A 19,796-nucleotide genomic window follows, 5' to 3' on the forward strand; every position below is an offset into this window, starting at 1 on the left:
TACAGTTAAGCTCAATTTCACACCGGAATTCTCCTTTAAATGCCAGAGTAGGGTGAGCAAAACCAGCCGTAGAACAAGTGTGCAAGTGTGAAAACAAAGAACTGCCAGTCTTCCGGTCGAATTATTGAGTGTGAAAACCACACATGCTGAAGACAAGCAGCCTATTCTGCAGCAGTCCTCTTCAGCAGCGACCATCTCTGGACTCCTGTATGACCACGGTAAGAGCTGGACAGAGGAATAAGATGTTTTCTTTTTCATTTTTATGAGATTAATACAGATTTTAAAATAGATACAGTTGAATAGTGTGCTATGCAGTTCAAATAAGATAAATCCTTACAGACCTGTTATTATTACAGTATATGTTAATACCATTAACACTTGGAGGTCCGGGGGCCTTTTCAGGCACTTTGAGGCAGTCTGCTATACCTTGAGATTTTTAAGTTTTTCATCTAACTAAAAACACCTATGCAAAAGTGGCACATATGGTTATATTCTAGAGGTCCTCCACAATGGTTTCTAATGGTGTCACTTATATGTTTCTAGGACACAAACTAGCAGAGATTGAGATGTGTGTTTGGAACCGTTTTTCAAACACTCAGGGTGCCTCTCATTTAGAGTTTATACGTCCTCCCTTGCTCCTCGGGCCTCAATCCTCACTGATCTACATAAAGATAGACGAAGGGATAGACTATCATTGTTGCCGTCCCATCATTCTTTATGTACATCAGTGAGGATTGAGGCCCGAGGAGCGAGGGAGGACATATAAACTCTAAATGAGAGGCACCTTTAGACTCCAGAGGGTTAAAAGAGAACGATAACTTCTGCCAATGTTGATCTGGATGTTTTTCTACAGCTTGCAATGAAGTTAACGTTACCAATGTCCTGCATTTGTGTAAAGGTGTTTGACACAATGCTAAAGCCAATTAAATACCCTAGTTATCATTGTTAAAATCTGACAGAGATTTTATTCATGGCTCTCCCCAAGTCATACATGCGATGCAAGCAAGCATTAGCTACAAAATCAGTTTAATTAGGCTAAGCTTCACTGTTTCTATTTTATTTTATTTTATTTTATTTTATCTCAGTTAGCCTATTAGCTGGTTTGATTTGCATTGATTTTAATGCGCATCAAACAGGCTAATAGGCTAACAGAAATAAAACCATGGCAATCTCTAGGTATAATGACGGGTATGTCATGATGTGAGGCTATTTCAATCCCAAAGGCAAAGGGAACTTTATCAGGATGCAGAGTATCCTGGATCCATGAAATAACTGGCCTTTAAAAAAAAAGAGAAGACCTGCCTCCTGGAACTCTATTGTCAACTTTAGCATGTGTATGTCAATTAATGACCACAACTGTATGTTGCCGCGGGCCTCTCATTTGGTTCTTGCAAACCGGATGTGGCCAGCATGAAGCCTGCTGTAGCCTGTTGTCTAAACCACAAGTGTAGAGGAGAGGTCACCAGTGAAACAGTTCCACTAAGCAGTGTAGATGCCATGGGCTTCCTTGGTAATGACCTTTGTTACCATTTTAAACTTCCATTTTGCTATAATCTTTTCATAACTAGATGTACTGCAAAGCGGTACACGATATGACCGCCGCTCAGTCCTGCACATTCCCTTCGCAAATATAAATCATGCTTTTGTTTCCATCGTCTACTCCATCCCCTACTGCAACTTTTATGTATGTAAATGAGTGTGTGCATGTGTGTGCTTGCTTTTGTGTATGAGTGCTTCTCTGTCTGTGAGTATTCGCTGTGAGTGTGTGTGGTGGGGATAATGGTGTGTGTGTGTGTGTGTGTGTGTGTGTGTGTGTGTGTGTGTGTCTGTCTGTCTGCTTGCCTGCTTGTGTTTTAAGTGTCTCTGTGTGTATACGTGTGAGTGTGTATATGTGTGTGGGTAATGGTGTGTGTGTGTGTTTAGTGTGTGCATGCGTGTGGGCGTGTTATGCATGTGTTTGTGTACATTTTTATATAGTGTGTGTGTTGGTGTGTGTGTATGTGCGTATGCCTGCCTGTCTACTGTGTGTGTAGGTATGTGTCTGTGTGTGTGTATTTATCTGTGTGTGTATTCCTGTGTGTGTTTGTGACAGTAGCATGATGCAACCAGAGCAACCCTTCACTTAATACCACCATCTGCAGGCCAATGGGCGTAGTCACTAATGTACACATAAATTAATTTATTTTATAGCCCCCCATGGATGAAATTTCACAAAACTTGGCACACTCCCAGAGGATGTCAGGATAGTCATACACATGACATTTGGTGCAGTTCACAACATCTCTTCTAAAGGGGCGATTGAAGCAGATGACTGGTTATAAGCTAATTTGATGCGAACTCTCGAGAATGGGGGGGTAGCACAGGGGTGGAGTGACCCCCTGGGACCAAGCGAAAATATTCCCGTAAAAGTCTGCACCCTAAAATATTTAGAGCTGTTGATTGATTGAAATTACTCATAAGTGGTGACCTACACTATTACAAGGGTTAATATTGACAAAAATCGTGTTTCCCGAGAAAAGAAACATTTCGTATGATTTTGTATTGGAGATAAAGCTCTCCGCGTCCTCTACAGGTTGAAACATGCCATGGCATTTTGGTCCAAAATGCTATTGGAATGCTGACATAGTCCTGCACTTTTCTGCCGAGACTACGTCACCGGGTCGTTACAAATTAGGAAGGAAACTGCTGCCCTGATTAGCCTACCTGTGATAAGCCATGTCTGCAGCACTCATTCCCAGATTGACATGAAATCACCATGGTTGATTGGCTGCAGCAGTAGTGCTGCACTACCTTCCAAATTTCAGAATGTCCTGTCCATTTTGAAAGCCTTTTTCAGAAATGTGAAGTGGGTGGAGTTATGGGGTGAAGTTACACTTTAATCAACACTCAAACAACATGGTCATCATGGTTTTATCATTACTATTTTACGAACAACAATACACATCCACATACAATGTTATAGACATTGAGATATTGTTATAATTATTGAAGGCAATAGCTAGATAGACCACCGCACGCTGTGTTTTAAAACCTATGTGATGTATCAGTATGATAACAATGCTTAAGCCGCCTTCACATTGGCACTCCGTAATTCGCAGTGCTCCCCCGTCGGACGTCGGACTTGACCGTTGGAAGTATCGGAGGCTTTTCGAGTTTGGGAGTAAAATGTACAATAGTGCTATTTTATTTCTAAATTAATTGTCTAACTGCCCTAATAGTGTTAAGAGACCATGTAAGACAGTGACATGACAAAAAACTTCGTTTGGAAATAATTATTTATTTTACATCAACCGTTAATTTTATTTTTCACAAGATGGGCTTGTGCACCACTATGGATCATACACGTTCCTTTTCGATGACTTTTGTTTTAAACTTTATCGTTTAAAAGCATGTAATATGACATTATAAAAGATAGATATTCAATTTGTTTATCAGTACCATAGCAACGCTAACTTCCTTCGGATAGGAACCGTCCGTTGCTGTCGTACGAGTTCAATTTTTTTAACGCATGCGGATGACCAACGGACCCGATTTTTTTCGCACCGCACTGTTCGGACCCATTCGCATACGGTCTGCGAATCTCCATAGGAAATGAATGACTTCCGGCCGTTTCGCAGCCGTATCTACTGTGCCAATGTGAAGGCGGCTTTAGTTTCCATAGGACAGCCTCATTTCAAGCTAGGCTCCGGAGCACTGTTTTGAAGCTTTCAACAGCATGGGACGTGTCGGGACAGTGTGTCGAGCGACCCACCCCTCCTGACAGGTTCTTGTGAAGGATAATCTCTGGAGCTGTTAATGTATGTTAATGTAGTATTTCAGTTCTCTTGCATCATCATGCCCACAATATCACTCTTACCTCCTGTTCATGTTACTGAGACTCACTAGCACCTCTTGTGGTACAAAGTGATATTATAAGGTGTAGTGTAATGCAGTGTTTTATCTGGGCATTTATGATTTATGACTTACTTCATTTTTTGTATTATTATTATTTTGTTGCTATTTTCTGTTTTTTTTTTTTGTTGTTGTTTTATTGGCATTCTACAAATATTATATATCGCAATAAAACCATGATTCTTTTTATTTATAAACTCACATTTTAGACAATATTTGTAATTCATCAACAGTTGTTATCATCATACAGGACATAAAAGCTAATGTTCTCATCTGTGTTTTTGTCAAACTGTTGCTGCCATAGCTTTGTCTTCTCATCACATTGCCAAAGTGTATTACATTTTGTTTTTTCTTCCTTCACACTCTGTGTCCACTGCAGCTGTGGTAATTTGTCCCATGAGTAAAAATATCGAACCCTCTGAGGGTGTGATCAGCTGCCCATGAGAAAAGAGTTCTGTGGTCTGCGGCCCAACAGCTAACAGAAAAGAAGCTGCTACTTCTGCTTATTCTTAGTTATAGTGGAGTAAATGGTCAGAAAGAACACACTGTGTATCACATGTAATATATGTTGAATAGCTGAATTCATGGACACATTTTCTCTGAGGCCTCTCTACTCCCTCATGCTATCAAACAAATAATAATTTAATCAATCCCACAACATCAAAGCATGACCACTTAAACAACATCATCAATGCTTCGTGCAACCAAGAACAAGAAGTACACCAAAAATGCATTGTGACCTCAATCATGTCACCAGTGACTTCAGCATGTACAGTATGTTCCTGTGTTTGACTCGCCCAGAAGCGCCTGAATTATGTTTAGCACTGCTCATGTTGCTCATTTCCTGCCAGCACAGAACACAGCACATCACGGTAAGACTCTCATAGTGTCCTCTCTCATGTATTACCTAAAATCAAAAAGCAATGAAAAGCATTTTATTTTTTGTAAGTGTGAAAGAAATACAGTCTTAAAACATGTATTTTCTTTTCTTGTATGCCACATGTTGGCATATACATTCTCACGCAGCAACACAAACACATACACACATAAACATATAAGTTCATGCATGCACTAATACACAAATACTCTCTCTCTCTCTCTCTCTCTCTCTCTCTCTCTCTCTCTCTCTCTCTCTCTCTCTCTCTCTCTCTCTCTCTCTCTCTCACACACACACACACACACACAGACATGCACACACACACACACACACACACACACACCCACCCACCCACCCCCACACACACACACACACACACACACACACACACACACACACACACACACACACACACACACACACACACAGAGCCAGATCAATGAGTTACAGACAGGAGAAGGAAATCATGGAGGTCAATCCTTTTTTCCTAAATGTTGTGTATTGTACCATGCAACAGGATTTAAGATGAAGAGGGCTTTAATTTCCCGCTCCCTTGGCCTACTTCTAATGGTGGTCATCATAAAAGGTAATATCAATAGTTTTGTCTTTAGACATGAAGCAGACATAGACAGAGATATCCTTAAAAACATGTGTCCTAAGGAAAGCATTACAATGCAATGTGTGTGAAAGGTTGAAAAAATGCATATGAAACTGCTAATGTTATGACATAATTTCCTTATCACTAGAATCTCCTTGTAACCACTTTTTTGGACATTTATGTAACTCTGACTGCTTGTATTTGTATGAAACATTATATTGAACAGTTATGATCATATTATGATAAATGTAATATGATTTGTTATTTAGATCTCCTCTGTAAAGAACCTAAAAAGGAAGACTGGGTGGTCATAGAAAAACAACACATCTGTGCTGTCAAAGGAACATCAGTGGTCATGCTCTGCTCTCTCACTCCCCCTGCTGGTCACACAGTGACTAAAGTCTTCTGGCTGATAAACCCCAAAAAGGGTGCTGAACCCCCTGATCTCTATGACAACCAATCTTACACAGGTCGTGTTCAATACTATTGGAATAAGAGAAACAATAAGAGCATCTGCACCTTAGAACTCACTAGTCTGAAGCTGACAGACAGTGCCGTATATAAAGTGAGGATTATAGCCGGGACAGACAAATGGCAAAGTGATGCTTTTGTAAAACTGACAGTAATAGGTGAGTCTGTCATCAGTTACCATTCTGCTTATTTTAACTGCCTTCACAACAAAATCCCCAACATCATTCACAGTAATTTACATTTGACTCTATTACTCCACTTTACTCCACTTAGAATTTGCTGTCCAGTTTCCTAATCCAGTGTTTGAGGGTAAGAAAGTGGAGCTGAACTGCACATCCACCAGTGATACCTGTAGTTTGAAAGGCAATGTGACATGGAGCAAGAATGGACAAAGACTATCCGAGACACAAACAACGGGCCCGAAGCTTCTCCTCAAGACGCTCAGAGTTGAAGATGAGGGAGATTATTCCTGTGCTCTGAAAGGCTATGAGGAACATCCATCTCCACCAGTGAAGCTAAATGTCATGTGTGAGTAACTTCATAATCACAGGTTTAAACTGAAGCTTACGACACATGCCCTTTTTACTGAACAAATGTGTTTTGATTTCTGATCTCATTTCTCCAGTCCTTCCAAAGAACACCTTAGTTTCTGTCAGACCTGATGTGAATATAACCAATGGTGAGTCAGTGACTCTGACCTGCAGAAGTGATGCCAACCCACCAGTGGAGAACTACACCTGGTTCAAAGTGGATGAGTCCAATCCAGTAAGATCAGGACAGCAGTACAGCATCACTAACATCAAGTCTGAGGATGGAGGACAGTACTATTGCGAGGCCAGGAATAAATATGGAGCTGAGAACTCTTCCTCCGTGTCCATCACAGTTAAAGGTAAATATGTCTCTCTCTCTCTCTCTATCTCTCTCTCGCTCTCTCTCTCTCTCTCTCTCTCTCTCTCTCTCTATCCCAGGTGTGTGTGTTTGTATTTGTACCTGCACCCATTGCACTCCTGATCTGTTTGTCCCTCTCAGGAGCCCGTAGGTCTGTGGTGTATGTGATTGCAGGAGTCTCAGTCTGTGGAGCTGCAGGTCTGATCTGTGTGCTGGTCTGGTATAGGTCAGTAATGATCCCCACTGACATGCAAACCACTTTCACTTTGCCATTTGATTTAGTAAGATCTTTCATTCATCACATGTCCACAGATACCGCAAAACCAACACACAAGCCAGCAGGAAAGAGGTGAGTTGTCCATGTCATTGATTAAAGGAGTCATAGAACGCATTTTTTGACCATTACAAATTGATCTTTGAGCCTAAATAATGTCATATGTAAATTTGTGGGGCTGAAAACGCCCCAGGAGCACTGCTAGATCGCCTAATACAAGGTCATAAATAAGCCTTGCAATGAAACAGTTTGTTTTTCCCGCCCACTCAGCAAGTTCATGAATATTCAAATGAGATGCGCGCTAATTGGTCTATTGGCCGATATGTCCTGAAAGTTGATTGGCTCAATCCACCGGTCTGAAGCTAGAGCAAAGTTAAACTACGTTTACTGCTGGTAAATAAAGCCAAAGTGTTTGATAAAGCTATCAACAATGGATTTAAATAAGGAATACAGCCGTACATGTATAAACCGAGTCAAAAGAAGGTTCTGACGAAGATGAAGTGCAGCAGATTCCCCAACAGAATGAATGTGTTAGATTGGTAAGTTTTATCAGTACATTTCTTAGTATAGTAACTCTCCGAAGTTAGCTGTAATAACGCTAGCATTACAACGTCTCTGCCATAGACCACATATCTAGATACTAGCATCGTAAGAGCAGTTTAACAAGAATTATTATCGAAGGTATGCAAATGAGAGGGGGTGTATCTAAAGGGGGATGGGCGCCTATTACGTGTTATCTGAGCTCTGTTCAGATTGGAGCATTTCAACACAGCTGTTTCTATTTCCCAATTTGCATACGAAAGCAGGCGGGGGGACGCGGTAAAGTCTTTGGTGTTGTCCTTTGGACACTGCTCGCAGCCTAAATTCAACAGGAACAACGTGAATGTGGTTTTGAATTCTAGGACTCCTTTAATGTTACTGTGAAATATGTCAATTGGATTTGTTTTTTGTTCAAAGAGTTACCAAGGCTGGTCAAAAGTAACATTCATATAATCGGTTTGGTGTTCATGATTATTTTGTCCAATATCCCCGGTAACTAGCAGGATCAAGGTGATATTCAGGACTCAGACACTGACCCCCCGAGACCTGGTGGGAGCAGAGCTGCTGGTACCCCCAGTGTGGAGGCTGCAGGCACTCAGGAAGATGACGTCCATTATGCCAGTGTCCAGTTGAAATATGCCAGAACTGCGCACAGGTAAGTCAGTGAATATGCATATGTATAATCAGATTAATGAAGCTTGAGAAACCCAGTCTGACCCAACCCAATCTGCCGGGAACTGGATTTTGTCCTGCAGCTCAGGCCGGAAACCTGCATATTTATCTTTACTGCTTCCTGTCCATGTTTGCTGGAACTAATCACAAACTAGCTTATCCACCAGGCGGACCCTGGTTATCGGTCTGATTGGTTGAAGGACTATCTAAATGCATGCAAAGTCATTTAAACTATGCCCATTGATCATGCCTTTTGTGCAGTAGAAATACAACGCATGCAGACTCTCAAAGCTTAGTCTGGTGATACCCAGACTGATAACTGCTTCCTTGTTAGTTTGATTTAAAATCAACACAATCCCTCAATTGTCTTTTCTGGCTCCATATAGATTGTAAGTCAAAGTATTTTAATTTTGTTTGTTGTTTTGTCATACATCAAAGAACAGACAGAACTGTCTCATGTAGCTTTGCTGAGCTTTCTCACATTGCCCTGATATCACCCAGCAGTTCCAGTGTGCAGCCAGAGGGGGAGCACTCTGTGATCTACAGCAGCGTGGAAACAAGAGACTAAAGGGAGTCCAGCTCAACCAATGGTGATCTGAGTGAAGAGTCAAGCATCAAATATTAACTGCATTCTGGGCTAGCTTTTAACATAAAGGCATTTTCTCTTAGCCATGATATAATTAAAAACATTATTTTGATGAATATAGAAAATAGGTAGTCTACCATGAACAAATGTATTTTCGAGAGATACATCATGATTTTTGCTAAAGATCTGATTTTATTACCTTCATACAGAGCTATTTTGTTGTAAATGTAATGCAACTGTTAAAATATTTTTTCCACATACAGTAGCTGCTGCCATGCATCATGCTTAGATGGCAATCCCTTTCTGTCAATCTAACTTTGCATAAAAAAATTATAAAGAAGAAAGTGTGAACATGTGATTGTCAGATATAGCAGATCCTGCAATTTATACTGGGGGTCGAAATGTCTTTTATTACACAATCAGAAAACAGCTCTGCCCCCAGGTCTTTTGAAAGGCCCACAAGCCCCATATTTTATTATTTTTTTTAACATAGAAATGTAAATCAATACAAAAATCATATAATAACAAGACAATTTCATGGTGACAAATGAAGAATACTTTTCTCCTAACAAAATCAACTAAAAAAACAAAACCTTTGTATAATAGCGCAGGGCCTGATCTGAAACCACAACAATTCATACCAGAAATTGACTTTTATAAACACACAGTGAGACTAGGCATATATACTTGATATATGTCTTGATATATTGACATAGAGCAGGCAGATATACCAAGTTGTTTTCAAGTCTTAAAAAATGACATCCTTCCTTTCTCCGTGTTTGGCTCCAATGTCATGTACATGTAACACTTGTGGTTAAAAGAAAACAGTAACCATATTCTCTGTGTCAATGCTCTTTATACTTGCATACATTGAAATGTCACACTGAACCTAGGATTCAGTTTTGTTGTCACCTCACATACACATCACAAGATGCTACTGCTACATTTCTGAATGTTTTTCCACCCTCGTAGTCAAAAGTCCCTCCTTGTGTTTCCTCAAATATGCACTACATTGTATGTCACAAAACAGTAAAGCGAAAATAGTTCATCCACCTCTGAAGTTTCAGAAATAGAGTTTATACACCTCTTACATTTTCAGAAATAGTTTTACCTTCTCCAAAAAAGTACACTCAGTCTTGGAACTATTTAGTACCACTGGTATTGTAATAAACATTGGACAGTAATGTCCACCAGCATCAAACATGTTCTCATTTTTTTTTAAAAGACAAAAATCTGATACTGCATGGCACAGTCCACCTCTCCCTGACCACATAATTCATACCCACCTCTTAAATTCACCACTATAGCCCAGATGTGAATATGAACTACCATGTGAATATTTGGCTATCATTCATCATTTTAATAGTTCTGTGAATATGCAACTGTATGTGCAATGTATTCCTGACACTATATTGACCGCGCTTATGGGAATAACTTTTTTTTTGTAATATAACCTATATATTATAAAATACCACCCCTATCATATCCATATACCATATGTCTTACCTTCATTAGAATGTCATTGATTCCATAGATATGTATATGTAGTTCATTCCATTGGTACAAATATTTGGTGATGTTCAAAAGAAGTGTTAGTCTCACAAACACTAGAGTGCTTCTGTGTGCAACGTACTCTGTTTCTGTTCCGATGAAGCGGATCAAAACCTGTTTGGCAGCATTGCACTGATATCATGATTTAGAGGGTAGCAAGGATATAAAGAGTTTGACATTTTCATGACTCCAAACATTAGACGCTTATCCATGTGTTCATAGTCAGTAGGCCAGTAGACATTACCTCATTTTCTGGAGTGTCTGGCTGATTACTTTGTTACTTATTCTCGGTTTTTGGGGAAATGTGCTAGTGTGTGAGTGTGTAAGGTGAGAGATTGACATTTTTGACTTCCTCCTCTATCTATTACAGAGGTGGACGATGAGCGGCTTGGCTAGCGAGAACAATGTGAAACATTACCTTATATTCCACCAACATATACATTTTTACATGATACCTAAACTAGTTGACAACAACAACAACAAAATGTTAATGTCAAAGCAGATTTGTTTATAGCACTTAAAAAATACTGAGTTGTACCAACATGCTCAAAAGACTGCTGCATGCTGTTGGTTGGCGTTATGTGTGGAGGCGTTCTCTTCCTGAGTGGTTCCTAAGAGTTTAGAGTTTGACCACCTCCTCACATGAAGTGGCAGCTTGGGATCAAACATGACAATTGAGTTGAGAGGTCCCCTTAAATTGAAAGTGTTCAATTCCAAAAGACAATAGAGGATGAGCTTGGGAAAATCACCCAGCTGTGAAATGAAAAAAAAAAAAACATTTCAATATCTCTGTTTCTCTGCATGTGTCACTGTGGTATGTACATTCTGTGAGATCACGTTGGTACATGAGTGTGTGATTGTGTGCGTGCTTGTGTGTGCATCAGTGGGCGGGTGTTTGTGTGTGTGTGTGTGTGTGTGTGTGTGTGTGTGTGTGTGTGTGTGTGTGTGTGTGTTTGTGAATAGTTAGAGACAGAGAGACAGAGAGAGAGACATTTAGGTTTTGTTTTTACATTTAGTGGTCAGACGTAGAAAGTGTCCCATGTCACAGTGTTGAGATTAGACAATGGAGTGGAGAAAGTAGCGACAGCTGCCAGCGCAGTGTGATATCATTACAGTTTTTTCCAATTGCTAAAACACAATTTTGAAAACTCGCACACAATTTTGAAAATTCACACACAATTCACAAAACCACACCCCAAATTGCAAAATACCTCAATCTACCTAGCAAAATGAAGCACTGCAACCAAAACTGCATATACCATTACCAAAATCAAACTTTTGCACCACATGGCACACACTTCATTCTTTCACAAAATTTGTGTCTAAACAAATACACACGGTTGGTCATAATGAAAAACACTCTTATCTTTAGTATGCTTTGCCATAATACTAAAACAGTTTAAATTGTAGAAAGTGTTTTACGCGCACATAAATATTTGCAGATACAGATGTATGCTGTTCAAACTTTTTTTCACCAAACAAGTCAGTGCAACATATGCACAGCAAGTATATCTATATTGGACTCTCCCTTCCCCTCTCATTCTCACTCTCCCTCTCCCTCCTCTCTCTCTCCCTGCAATGTCTTCCATCTTTGTTGTAAAAAAGGTGTTCGTTGTTCAATGGTTTTACTGTATTGTTTTTATCTTTGTAAAGCACATTGGGTTGCCCTGCTGGACAAAATGTGCTATACAAATAAAGTTGCCTTGCCTTACCTTGCCTGTGGTCTTTTCATAGTGCTTACTTCCTGATGGAAGTGGTATAAATTAAGCATTGAGGTGTTTGGCTAGGTGGCACACGTATTGGTCAATTAGCTCATGTGTGTTATCTTGGATGGCATTGTTTTGAAACTGCAAACATGTGACTTTATGTCAGATTTTTGTGTCTTATGCAGAAAACCGTGTTCAGTGCATGCAAAAAGTGCCATTTTGCATTGCAAAATGTGTGTAAAGCTGAAAATGTGTTTAGACATTTGGAGACTTGAGAGGATGTGTTGCTCTCTGTGTGCCAGTTTGAATAATTGTGCTATGAATGTCATTTTAGTGTGTTAGCAATTGGAAAAAACTGTAATAGGAAATGCAATACATCCCCTTGTCAGCCAACTAGGGCATATCTGCAACAAATGTGCTGATCTCAGCACATTAACATCGAATGAGGCCAGACACTGACCACAGGATTTGTGCATGTCTGCAGGTGTTTACCACAGGTTTTTACCCCGTCAAATCTCAGGAAGTGTGTGATGGTGGGCAATGACGACAGTATCGCTCAGAATGTGTCACTGTGGTGTGTACACGATTGCATGTATGTGTCTGTGTGTGTGTGTTTGTGTGTGTGTGTGTGTGTGTTTGTGTGTGTGTGTGTGTCTGTGTATTAGTGTGAGGGCTCCGTAGGTGCCTATCTATCTATCTATCTATCTATCTATCTATCTATCTACCTAGGTAGTTATTTAGATATGTACCTCTCCTAATAATGTTCAATGAAATAATTTAGGGAACTTAACCCTCCTGTTGTGTTCATTTCATGTTAATCAGTTTTGTGTTCCCGGTCAAAAATGACCGATCCCAGTATAGTTGATTGTAAATCCATAATTATACATATGTATTCACCTAATGTTGCTATGTATCTTTTAATTAGCTCAAGTCCTTGTGAACATTACATGTTTTAAAGTTCTATTTGCTATTTCTGGCCTGTAGGCCTCATTGACCTGAGCTCATACAAGTCGTTTTTTAGTAAAAATAGCATAATATATGCATTATTTTGGCTCTAATCAACATTAAAATAAATATATTGTGCTATTTATCATGGAATACTTCATGTTCAAATTTGAAAAGAACCTTTGTTTTGAAATCATTTCACATTTCTAACAGCGGCACAAAATCACATCTTTTGTGTTCCCGGTCAAAAATGACCGACCCTATTTTAGTTGATTGTAAATCTATAATAAGACATATATTTATCTTATGTTGTTATGGATCTTTTAACTAGCTTAAGTTCTTGTGAACATTACATGTTTTAAAGTTCTATTTGCTATTTATGGCCTGTAGGCCTCATTGACCTGAACTCATACAAGTCGTTTTTGAATAAAATTAGCATAACATATGCATTATTTTGGCTCTAATAAACATTCAGATAAAAATATTGGGCTATTATATCACAGAGTGCATTATGTCCAAGTTTTAAAATAATATTTGTTTTGAAACCATTTCAATTTTTTCACAGTTGCACAAAATCATGCCTTTTCTGTTCCCGGTCAAAACTGACCGGTATGATTTTATTTGTAAAGAATGACCATTAATAGTCAATAGCCTGCCTTTTCTGAGCCACAACTGACAACAATCTCTTGAGTAGTTCTTTAATAAGCTGGCACAGGTCTCCTGAGGTATTTTGACCCATTCTTTCATTGCGAATTGTTCCAGCTGCATAGTTTCCGAACATGGACATTCACTTTGAGCACCCGACACAGATTCTCAATTGGATTGAGGTTTAGGCTCTGTGTGGGCCACTCCAGGACCTGGGTTCTGGTATCCTTGAGCAACTGTTGGACCAATTTTGATGTATGCTTTGGATAATTATCTTGTTGGAAGACCCTGCAACGACCTACAGCTAGTCTAAGAGCCAATTTCTGCATATTATACTTCAAAATTTTCATTTTCTTTTTTCATGATACCATGCACCTGAGCAAGGTTCCCTGTGCCTGAGGCTGCGAAACAGCCCCACAGCATGATGCTCCCACCACCATGTTGAACTGTGGGGTTCAACTTAGGGTTGAAAGCATCTCCCTTTCGTCGCCAAACATAAACAACATCCATGTGCCCAAACAGTTCCAGATTAGTCTCATAAGACCAAAGCACAGACTTCCAAAACTCATTTTTTTTATCTCTCAAATGCTCATGTGCAAATCTCAGTCTGATAGAGAGATAGATAGATAGATAGATACTTTATAGATCCCCAAGGGGAAATTCAAAGTTGTGATGTGCCACTCTTTGAGTAAAGGGGTTCTTCTGAGACGATGGCCCTGAAGCCCACCATGATGAAAGTCCCTCCCAACTTTGTTACTTGAAATATCAACTCCAGAAGAGGCCAGGTCAGCAACAATCATCTTGGCAGATGTCCGGCCTTCTTGCTGACTTCTCTGACTATTTTCCTCTCCAGAGTTCTTGAAATGTTGTGCTTACAACCACGCCCAGGTTTGCTTTGTAGAATTTGTCTCCTTGTACTTGACAATGATGCAACGTACAGCAGTTCTAGACACTGTGAAATGCTTGCAAATGGCACTATAACCTTCCCCCTTATGATCTTCCACTATCTTCTTTCTGAGCTCAAGACTGATTTCCTTTGTCTTTGACATGGTCAGTAAGATTAGTCCCTCGATAATGTCCCTCGATAAGTGCCTTGTGCCTTGAGTCCTTTTATGCTGATTGAATGCTCAGGTATTGTCATGAAGCCAATTAACTGTACAGGAGTGGTTTGAAAGCTGATTGGTTAATTAGGTGTGTTTTGATAACAAACAAATCACATGGGCAGTAATATTATTGACCATCCCATCATGGGGGCTAATATTTTTTACCACTATATTTGATATAAAGTAAAACTAAAAATTTATTTTATATTCCAAAATGTACACCAAAAGCCACTAAATATCACTTTTTGTGTGTGCCCAGCAACACATGCATGTGTGGGTGTAGGACAGAAGTCACTCAACTCAATTTTGTACACTTTTTGTAGTCACACCCATTCATTTCTAATGACCAGTCATTTTTGACCGGGAACACCACAGGTGTACACAAGTTGAATAAAACACACAAAATTGCATCAAAGTTATCAAAAATTTTTTTTGTGTGTTCAGGTGCCCTATGTGAACAAAGTCATGAAATCTCATGACAATCAGATTAAGTTAACTATATTTTTCAGAGACAAAATGTGCAAAATCGGACAGATTTGACCGCAACACAACAGGAGGGTTAAAGCACCAAAGCTCAATTGTAAGTGTCATAACAATAACAAAGGTTCTGTAAATGGGATAGTTCAGCCTTTTAAATTATTTTTTTTGTATCAATTTACAACACACTCCAAACACTTTCTGTTTTGGAGTATTGCCTGTAGACTGATGACAAAAAATGAATCCAATTAAAGATGAGTCTGAAATATCATCAATTGTGGAAAACATAAAAAGGGTCTGAAAACTTTCCAGTTGCACTGTATATAAATTTGAATCTACCAGTTACATAACCATAGAGATCTGTTATTTTGCGTTCTGTTAGAGCCGTCTATGTGATGGTGTTCCATGTTGTAAGATGACAGGAAGGAGGAGGAGAAAGATGCCATTATTTTACAGTTCTGTGCAAGTGGTTTGGCATGTCTCAGCATAATCTTGAATAAAAAAAACCCTTTGAATTCACAAAGAGGTAATAGAGTGGTCTGTTCTTTATTTATTTATAGCGATCGTTCATAAATGCTACACAATCTGAACATACTTAAATAGACCTTTATGTTGATTACAATTGCCCTAATGATAATATATCTATAAAAAAACATGAGTAAATGATGTCTTTATATAGAATATTTCATTGACTGGCTGTGGATAGATGAAGATTTGTGTGTGAGTTGTTTATGATTCTGTTCATTGCACTTCTAATTCAGCAGAGGGTGCTCTCTGCTCTGTAATCTGGAGATCAATGGAGGCTCCGTTAGAGTCCCTTGTGTTGCTCCATAAAGGTCAAATGTCTTAAGTGTCTAGGATGACACATTGACTACTCCTCATGACATCCCTTTGAGCGACAACGTCAATGAAAGAAACCTTGTGGAGGAGTGTAAAGGTGAGTATGTGTGTTTATGTGAGCCCATGACATTACTCTTCCTTGCCTTCCTGTTTCTGCTACAGTGACTTGCCAGCTCCTCTTGAGGCAGAAACTAGTATTACAAGGCCAGGGTCAATTTAGGGACCATCTGGGCAACACAGAACAAAGGCATATACTGTATGACACATCAAAACAGTTATTCATTCATATTATATACCTTGTTTTACACCTTTACTTACTCTGACACACTGTACACTATATTCCTCAGTGTACCTTTAAATCATGGCCCGATTAACTAAATTTGAATTCTTCCCACATCTCTACTCATCTGTTCTTTCTGTGATATCATCTTGCAGATTTTTGGTGTCATTTCAGTCAAACATCACATCCTTCCCCCTTCTGAGAAATGAATAAGCACTGTGTATGAGATCAACAGTCAACTGTATCCAGAGAAATTATCAGCAAATCATCTATATCTGTTGTCAGTAGAGTGGGCTGAAAGAAACCTGATGCTTCTGCTGTAGGAAGTTGCAATGCTAATACATTGATGACAACAAATACTTATGTATAGGAAACTGACAGTTTGTCCTTCTCTGTATGTCATCATCCCAGCAGAGAGGAACTTGTATATTCTGCTCTGTGAAGTTGTCATGAGAAGGAACATCTTAGACTTGGCTCTTTACCCCAGTGTGTGAATCAACCAAAAGCGCGGTAAGACTCTTATAGTGCTAGTTTGTTTACTAGGTAAAACTCTTATAGTGATATTTTGTTTACGAGGCAAGACTCTCAAGTGTTTATCTATCTATCTCTTTCTATCTTTGTTAATGAGGCAAGACTCTCATAGAGAGCTAGTTTGTTTATGAGGTTATAATCTTAGAGGGCTACTTTGCTTTTGCACATGCTGCTGCATGGTGACAATGTTACAAAGAGTAAAATCAGTCAGTGACACCAATATTTCATAAAATATATTTATATGCTGGCTTCCTCAAACAAGGTTTAAGTTGACTAATTACTATGTTTCACAGTGCAATAAAGCATATATTAGTTGGGTAATGTGTAGTGTTGTATATATTTTAAAAAGTATCATGGAAACTATGTCACTGTAAGTGATTTTTTAAAAACTTCCTCATCTGAGCACTGAGCCCTCTGACTTTGGATGTAATGTGGTATAGGGTGTTGCCTGATGTGAAGTCATTATGACTTGCTTGTGCATGTTGGTAGAAATGCATTGCTTCGCCCAAACTGTCAAAATAACCAGAACCCTTACATTGCAATTGTCCTCAGTAGTGACTCAGTAGTGTCAATGTCTTCAGAAGGTTTTCTATTTTATTCAAATCTGATGACTGGCATAACTTTCACTTTACTATTTTTACATCTTTCCTCAGCTTTAAATTAGTTTGTCTCAAACAATAAACCAAAATTGTCTTTTGAACAATAGTTGCCTCTGAAAGTATAATTGTCTGTGTTCTTCCAGTTTTATATCACAACTGATTTGTTATAGAGGTTAAAGATGTGAAAGTGATCCTCTATCCTCTATCACAAAATGTGGTGCAAGACATACACCATTAATGTTAAAGTTACTGTAACACAAAAAGAAGAAGCTACAAATGGCTGGTCTTCTGGATCTGTCCATGTTACTGGAACTGAGTTTATGAATGCCCAAAGCTGCTGCTTAGAATATGCCTAGAATATGCTTAGAAATGCAAACAGTCATTTGCAACAAGATTAATGAATACTAATTATCCTCCTTCAATATCACCTTTCACAGAGAGCAAGCCTCTGCATGGAGGTCACTGATATGATGATCAAGACATTCCCTTCTCTCAGGGTGACTTTCATCCTCATTTTAGTCATCCTCCGAGGTAAATAGTCTTAGGTTAGTGTTGTGTATACTGTAGGTAGCATGACACATAACAGCATTATGAGATGTCACTTCCTTTTGAAACTTGCCTTCACGATTGTATATACTGTTTCATGTGAGATAACACACACATTCATAATAAATCAAATGGTGTATGTCTTGCAGATGTCAATAACAGTGGTGCAGAAGAAGACTGGGTAACCCTCCCTGATCAGAATATCTGTGCTGTAAGAGGATCATCAGTGGTCATGCCTTGCTCTTTCACTCATCCTTCTGGTCACAATGTCACTAAAGTGTTCTGGGTGATTGACCTTCAGCAGAAAGATAAAGCCCCTGATCTGAAGTCTAATGAATCTTACAAGGGTCGTGTTGAGTATTTATGGACAAATGATGCCAACTGTGCCTTACGTCTGAGCAAAGTGAAAAAGAAGGACAGTACAGATTATTATGCAAGGATTGAGATGGATGAAGAAAATCAAAAATGGCTGAGCAAATATGCAGTTCATTTGTCAGTTACAGGTATATCTCCTAATTATATATGACAAGTATGGCACGGCACCAACACATCAATTGCCATCTGTGTATGTGTTGCTTGTGTGACAAAAATATATTTTTATTATTTTATAATGCATAATGCTATTTGTTTATTAGTACTGTCACTCTTTTCCTCCAAGAACTCAGGATTAAGGAGTCAGAAATCAACATCAATGCATCACAGGTGTTTGAGGGAGGTCATGTGAAGCTGAACTGCAGCACCACCTGCAGGCCAAAAGAAAATCACACAATGATATGGAGAAAGAATGGGCAAGATTTACCCACTGGACAAACAACCAATAGTGAACTGAAGCTACTGAATGTCAGTATTGATGATGATGGGAATTATTCCTGTGCACTGAAAGACCACACAGGGCATCCTTCTAAACCAGTGAAGCTAACTGTCATGTGTGAGTTTGAAGAAAGTTGTTCATCCCTTAGGCTCCTACAGCGATGTAACCCCCTGCTAAATGATACAAAACAAAGAGGCATGTTGCTCACAGGGTGTTACTGTTGCTGGTGTTTGTTTTTGTGCAATCATGGTGATTTTTAACTTATGTGAAGCATTTTTGTGATGTACATGATCATACAAATCAGATGAGTTCATTTATTCTCATCCATTTTCTCCAGTCTCTCCAAAGAACACATCGGTCTCTATTACAGCTGATGTGATGATGACTAAGGGCAGTACAGTGAATCTGACCTGCAGCAGTGTTGCCAACCCAGCAGTGGAGAGCTACACCTGGTTTAATGTGGATGAGTCCACTGCAGTAGGATCAGGACAGCAGTACAGCATCACTAACATCAGCTCAGAGGATGAAGGACAGTACTACTGTGAGGCCAGGAACAAATATGGAGCTGAGAATTCAACTGCTGTGTCCATCACAGTTACAGGTTTGGATCTATCACGCTCTCTCTTTCACACACTTTTTCTCTGTCATTTTCTATGCCAGTATAATTTCTTGGTGTCCTCTAGACATCTGTTCATTTGCTGAATGTTTATTGTGTGTGTGTACGTGCATGTGTGTGTGTGTGTGTGTGTGTGTGTGTGTCTGTGCGTTCACACATTCTGTTTGTTCCTAGAAGCCCATAGGTCTGTGGTGTACGTGATAGCAGGAGTCTCAGCCTGTGGAGCTGCAGGTCTGATCTGTGTGGTGGTCTGGTGTAGGTCAGTACTGATTCCAACAGAGTTTAACTCTCACCTTCTCTTTCATCTTGATTAGTCTTTAATCACATTTCCATTTTTTACATTAACAGG

The 19,796-nt window shown here is 39.3% G+C and overlaps 1 protein-coding gene across 1 annotated transcript; it reads left to right on the plus strand.

Annotated features, from left to right (window-relative positions):
* The first annotated feature begins 1,181 nt into the window (after positions 1-1,181).
* LOC134076819 (B-cell receptor CD22-like) lies at positions 1,182-8,779 on the plus strand. The gene is made up of 8 exons (XM_062532070.1): positions 1,182-1,188; positions 5,636-5,995; positions 6,111-6,365; positions 6,463-6,726; positions 6,867-6,951; positions 7,038-7,074; positions 8,040-8,194; positions 8,716-8,779. The coding sequence occupies exons 1-8, from the start codon at positions 1,182-1,184 to the stop codon at positions 8,777-8,779; spliced, it is 1,227 nt and encodes a 408-aa protein (XP_062388054.1).
* Positions 8,780-19,796: the final 11,017 nt, after the last annotated feature.

This window comes from Sardina pilchardus, chromosome 1 (assembly GCF_963854185.1).
Source record: "Sardina pilchardus chromosome 1, fSarPil1.1, whole genome shotgun sequence".
NCBI classification, from domain to species: Eukaryota; Metazoa; Chordata; class Actinopteri; order Clupeiformes; family Clupeidae; genus Sardina; species Sardina pilchardus.

Bases quoted from the DNA above. Each gene is read 5' to 3' on its own strand.
- LOC134076819 (XM_062532070.1), top strand. The intron at 6,952-7,037 runs GTCAGTAATGAT...ACATGTCCACAG, and splicing joins TGTGTGCTGGTCTGGTATAG to ATACCGCAAAACCAACACAC. The intron at 7,075-8,039 runs GTGAGTTGTCCA...CCCGGTAACTAG, and splicing joins CACAAGCCAGCAGGAAAGAG to CAGGATCAAGGTGATATTCA.